A 6858-nucleotide genomic window follows, 5' to 3' on the forward strand; every position below is an offset into this window, starting at 1 on the left:
ATTATTTATTCAAAATAGGTTCCATCAGACTCAATGCATTGTTTGGCACGATCAACCAGCGCATGCATAGATTTTTTTATGTCATTTATGGGGATGTTTTTCAGCATCTTGGTTACAGCTGCTTGAATGGCTGGGATGTCATCATAAAATGCTCCTTTCATCTTGGCTTTCAGTTTTGTAAATAGGAAATAGTCACATGATGATAGATCAGGCAAATATGGAGGGTGGTTGATTATAGAAATCCGTTTTTTCATCAAAAATTCGTTCACTTTTTTGGCCTTGTGAGGCGGTGCATTGTCGTGCAATAAAAACAGTTATTTTCCTGCTGGATATTCAGGTCTAACACGACAAATTCTTTTCCACAAACAATCTAAAACGCTAAAATAGTATTCTCTTTTAACAGTTCGACCTTCTGGAACAAATTCCTTGTGGATAAATACCCTTCGAATTATATAAAGTAATCAACATTGTCTTGATTCGAGACTTCTGGAAACGCAATTTTTTTGGTTTTGGCTCGCCTTTGGACTTCCATTCAGCAGATTGACGCTTAGATTCAGAGTCATATTTAAAGCACCATGACTCATCACCAGTTATGATCGAATCAAGAAAGTCTGGATCGTTTTCAACAGTTTCAACAATGTCTTTGCAATGCTCCACACGAGCGATTTTTGGTCATCATATAATTCATGTGGAACAAAACGCGCACATACCTTTCTTTTACCCAAATCTTGACTTAAAATTCTCCAAATAGTGTTTTTACTTGTATTTATTTCCTTAGCCAACATTCTCGTAGTAAAATTTGCATCAATACCAATGATTTCACGGACTTTTTCCACCAATTCAGCACGATTACTAGCTTCTTGACAACATGGCCTCAGATCGTCATTTGAATCCTCACGACCATTTTTAAATCGTATAAACCACGTATAAACTTGAGTACGACTCATACAATCATCACCATAAACTTTTTTCATCAATTCGTATGTCTCAGCGAATTTTTTTTCAAGTTTAACATAAAATTTTATATTCGCTCTTTGTTCCATTTTCGTTTTGAAACATTAGGACGCGTTTTTCTTTTATTGAAATGGCTGTAACTTTCACATCTGTCATCCGATTTACATGAATGTAGGTGCGTTTGAAAGAGGAGGAATGTATCTTTTTCATGCTGCAAATTATCAATGAATGGCGTTGCATGTTATATGATTTAAATATGAAGTTCGGTTATTTTTGGGACACACACACACACACACACATATATATATATATATATATATATATATATATATATATATATATATATATATATATATATATATATATATATATACATATATATACATATATATATATTTACATACACACATACATATATATATATATATATATATATATATATATATATATATATATATATATATATATATTTATATATATATATATATATATATATATATACATATATATATGTATATATATATATATATATATATATATATATATATATATATATATATATATATATATATAACACTTATCTATTTTTCTTCGGCAGCCTTAATTAGGTAAGTGTTTTTACTAATTTTTACTACTCAGTTTTTTAAGAACAACGAGCACTTGTACAATACACTAGGACAATTCCATGCTCAAGTGAGTTATTTTGATAAAATAAATAAAATAATTCAAACAAAAACCAAATAATCATTTGGTTGCCATATGTTAAAAATTTTAAATTTTTTATATTTTTTTGTTTTAAATTTTAAATTAAAGTCGTGTCTCATACTTTTTTTATAAATAGTAGCTAAACTGCATTTTGATAAAATTTTGAAAAAATTGTCTCCATAAGTGATATAAGATATATAAATAAATAACTATGTGATGAAATTGAGCATTGTTATTATTGTTGTTATATTAATATTTCCTCTTATTGTTTTTATCAATAAAACCCTAATAAGCAATAATTCAGCTATTGTCATTTATCCTTTGAGTCCACATCAATTTTATTAACTTGTTAATCATTGTGTAACAAAAAACAAATGGACAAAGCTCTACAACCAGCACAATTTGAATCAACTTCAAACACACCATCAAGTAACCAAGAATTTAAACATTGGTTTAGAACTTTTGAATACTTTTTAGATGTGTTATCTCAAGAAAACATTAACAAACTTAGAATTCTAACTAATTTTCTTTCTCATAAGATTTTTGAGTACATCCAAGCACTTATAATACTTGCCAAAGATTGTAACTTTAAAGCAGTTACTCAATTACAATATCAAGAAGAAGCAATTCGTGTCTCCTTTATCAGTGGTATAGCTTCTAATGAAATCAAACAACAACTTCTCAAAAATTGAGACATGACACTAGGGGTTATATTTGACAAAGCTGGAACTCACGATTCTGCTCAAAAGTATTCTGAAAATTATCTATCCTCAGTTTACCAAAAATATACTTTTACAGCATTTGTTTCTAATGAGATTACAGAAAACTCACCACATCTGCTGCCGTTTCTAACAGTAACAACACCTCCAAAAAAAAAGTTTGCTTCTTTTGTGGAAACACTGTGCATCCTAGATATAAATGCCCAGCTTGTTGTGTTCTATTAATGAGAATGAACCATTAGAAACCCATGCATCTGATACAGCTATCGCAGGATTTTATAATCAAAATGGCAGACCAGTTGCTCTTTTTTTGCAATTGTTATATCAATCCAAGCTAAAACATCCCCCTATTCAAAAAGAGGCATGTGCTGTTATAGAATCTGTTCGAATTAGTGCCACTTATTGTTTATGTTTAGTAAGAATAATATTACCCTGTGTTAAGGCCGACGTCGGGCCTAGCTCGGGCCGAGCTAGTAACATCGGTTCAACATCGGCTACACTGTTTTCAACAAAACAATATCGGCTGAACGTGGGTTATATGTCTGTTCGCCGACGAATAGCCTAACAGACATTCAGCCGAAGTTCAGCCGACGTTCAGCCGATTTGGTTCTGTTTTTTATTTCAATAATACAAAAAAATACAAATAAAAAACCGAAAATGTTTCTATTAAATTTTAAAAATGGCAGCATCTAAATAATAATACGTTAATTTAATAGTAGTAGTTTTCTACTGCTTTTCTACACGCGGATCAGTATTCCACGCGGTCTTGCAAGCAAGGTCTGCAAGTGAATTAGAGCTGATAAATTTTTTAGTTTCAACAGGAATTGATGTTGTTCATTGTTTAATTTTACTATAAAATTAAAAATAAATGTTAGTTTGTTGTTGGTTGTTTGTATTTTTCTAATTTCTATAGCCTGTTCCTTTTCTTTAAGTAAAATAAGACTGTTATTTGTGGACATGTAAGCGTATTTACATAAATTTATAATGCGTATATTTCAGTATATTTTATATTTCTCTGTATCTATATGTATATTTTCTTTTAGATTAAGCTGATATTAATTGTCGTCAAAATATAAGAAGTGCTGCTTGGTAAGAAGAAATTAATTTATACCTAAATTAGAACATCATGGTTAGATGAGTTGAAAGTAATTATCACGTAAATGAAAGAGATAGCCTAGGCGAGATTAATCATTCTCAAAATGTACGAAATGCTCCTAGACAATCAGAACGAAACGAAATGCTCCTAGACAATCCTAGAACGAACGAAATGCTCCTAGACAATCAGCTCCTAGACAATCAGTATAGCAAGAAGTGATACTATTCTAGATTATAATTATTAAGGAGAAATGAGTCAGATCTGTCAGCATTGCTGTGCTTAACATTTTCTTGATGAAACACATTTTTTATGATGCCATAATAGAAGGGTAGTTTTGCTTCCATTTTCACTATTTCTGCAAGATTTACAGGAAGTTATATATAATTCCAATATCAATTTTTTAAAATATATTAGAATTTATTATGCCTGTCTTAATTTTGCTTTATTTACTGATAATGTGGTTTAACTTATAAATCATAGACCGCCATGTTTTAAAATGTGTGTCAAGTTTTTTATTGTGTAGGTAATCTTAGACCAGATCAAGATATTCCGCCAACATTATCAACTGTATATCTCTGACCCACTTGCAGCAATTTTAGAAAGTAATAACATCGCAATCAACTTTGCTTACATAATTGAATGTTTCAGTTGCAAACTATAGTTAGTGAAGTTGCTGTTGTACTTGTTGGAGATGGTTCACCTGCTTTCAGGGAGGTTATTTACCCAAAAAGTCATTTAAAAGTTTTATTGAGAATGTTAGCTAATTTAGATCCTACGGTTTATAATAAATTTTAAGTTGAAATATAGTCTTTGATTAGAAAAGATTGCAGTTTTTATGATTGTTTTATTTTTTATTTATTATTCAGTTGTAACAATAGTAATGTTATTGGTAATATGTTTAATGATAGTAGTGAAATTGAAATGGATAATATTAGACTCGACGTTATTAGTGTAAATGGTAATAGGCAACATAAAAATAGTTATTGTCAAATAAAAGAGATAGATCTAGATAAAATGAATCGTTGTTGAAATGCAAGAAATGCTGCTCAGCAAGCAGATAACTTACTTGCGAGAATTCAGTGTCAAGTAATGTTAATGTCTGTTAATTCCATTTTACTTTAGACATTTGAGAACACAGCAATGTATGAATTTTTCTATTTATAGTAATATTATTTATATATTTTTAGTAATATATTGAGTGATTTATAGTATATATATTTATAATAATATTTAGAATAATAACAGTTTATAACAACAATTTATAAACAAACAGTTAATAAAATAAATGGTTTTAATTTTTCTTTATAATTTCAAACATAATTGTTCTTTTTTTTTTATAGTTTTTTTTTTAAACATCTTCGCTTCCAACAAGGCTGCAAGCAACCACTAATTAGAGTTGGAAGTTGTCTTTGTCATTACTTGATTAGTTTACTTACTGTTGAAACATGGTTTTAATTTTGTAAATTTAATATGATGTTAAGTTTACTTTATTAATCATTAGTCAACAGTCAGAGAAAAGCCGGAACTTAATTAAGAAATGCTGGAAGTTTTAATCAAATGCTGGGATCTTTTAATCAAGGTAAATATAATTTTGTTTTCTGGTAACATAATAAACCAGTTACTATCCCTTGATTGTTCAAATATTGTAGCAAATGAAATCCTTTTAGTTCAAGTATTTTAGTTAATAAAATATCTTATTAAGTTGTGGTGTTATTTTTACGTTGTATTGTCTATCCTTAACATAATATTTTCTTTTTTAATTATTCTGGAGACACAGTAATGTGTGCTTACAAATATCTTAAGCTATGCGCTATTGTTACTGTGTTTTGTGTTGATAGAACTAGGCTGTTATAGCTATTTTTTTAATTATTTATATTTTCTGTAATATTATCCTAATTCTACTAACAATAAAATGCAAATAATACTTTTGTATTAAAAGTTGTAATTTTTTTTGCATTTCTTTGTTAAGGTATTTGCAGGCTTTACTTGACATTCCTTTACTGGTACCTGCTGTGTTGTGACATATTTTAAAAAGAACTTAACTGATGTTAATGCAGTTTTTATGTTGTTAACTATAAGCAATGACATTGCTGATCAGGAGTCAAACTTAAGATGTTATTTATAGATAAATTTGTCTTTAATTTTTCATATCAAGTTATTAATGTGTTTTTATTGTTATAAATGATTTAATTATTATTATCCTGTATTACGGGTTGCTTACTGCTAGTACCTCAATGAATGGCGAAGTTCTGAATGGCAAAATTCTGAAATAAAGAAATTTTTTAATCCATAGAAAAGTTGATACTTTTACTTTGTAAAATAATTTTATTTGATAATATCAGTTAGTATTTATAAGTAATAATTTTTTTTTCTTTATTTATAAATAGATGTTTAAATCAAAGTTTATATACCATTAATTTGATGGTATATAAATCAAGATTATTTATAACACTCTTAAATTTTAATGATTAAAATTAAATAGTGTTAATAATAATTTTGATTTTATTAATACTATTAATATGAAGAATTGTTGTCAAAATAAATCTAAGTATATTGATAATGCAGACATGCAGTTAAAATTAAAAAGTTTGGTGCACATAGATTAATGAAGTACATAAAGTTCAGGTATTTATAAAATCTGATTTTTTAAATTTATTTTTAAAAAAATTTAATAATAAATTCTGTTAATAATTTATTTAGAGTTCGTCCTTATAAACGCACACCTTTGCAGCCGTTGGAAAACCTAACCAGTGGAACTGATTCTGATGCTTTTACAGCACTGTTTCTTAAACCGCTGAATGTTAAAAGTAGTGAGCCAATATCGCCTCTTTGTTCTCCACCATTAGTTCTAATGCATATATCTACCCCAGTTTCTTCTAAACAACATGTTGATAAAAACCAATCACAAATTTCACCTCCTAACATTTCAAATTTTTGTAAACCTTTGAAAGGCAAAGTGTCCGCATCAGCTTCAGTTGGTCCAAAAAAAGCACGAGCAAATAGTAAAAATGCCAAAGTAACTTTTTATTTAATTTGTGATACATCTCTCTCTCTCTCTCTCTCTCTCTCTCTCTATTTATATATATATATATATATATATATATATATATATAAATATATATATATATATATATATATATATATATATATATATTTATATATATATTTATATATATAATATATATATAGATTTTTATAGGGGCTGTTGAATACAAGAAATTTAATAATGCTATGGATACAAATGATTGTGACAGTGCACATCCTGATCCAAAATGCCAAAGTAACTTTTTATTTAATTAGTAAAAATATAATAAGGTATACTCTTCCGGCTGGAAATCTATAACGGCTGGAAGTGCATACGCTTCATTAATTGCACCATCAATA

General features: G+C 28.2%; 1 protein-coding gene across 1 annotated transcript; it reads right to left on the reverse strand.

Annotated features, from left to right (window-relative positions):
- Window positions 1-590: 590 nt before the first annotated feature.
- LOC136078553 (protein GVQW3-like) lies at window positions 591-1043 on the reverse strand. Its single transcript, XM_065794330.1, has one exon. The coding sequence runs from the start codon at window positions 1041-1043 to the stop codon at window positions 591-593; it is 453 nt and encodes a 150-aa protein (XP_065650402.1).
- Between the last annotated feature and the right edge of the window lie 5815 nt (window positions 1044-6858).

Source organism: Hydra vulgaris, chromosome 03, assembly GCF_038396675.1.
Source record: "Hydra vulgaris chromosome 03, alternate assembly HydraT2T_AEP".
Lineage (NCBI taxonomy): Eukaryota > Metazoa > Cnidaria > Hydrozoa > Anthoathecata > Hydridae > Hydra > Hydra vulgaris.

What these genes read in the sequence shown, in the direction of transcription:
- LOC136078553 (XM_065794330.1), bottom strand. Translation starts at nt 1,043, where the DNA reads ATGGAACAAAGAGCGAATATAAAATTTTATGTTAAACTTGAAAAAAAA.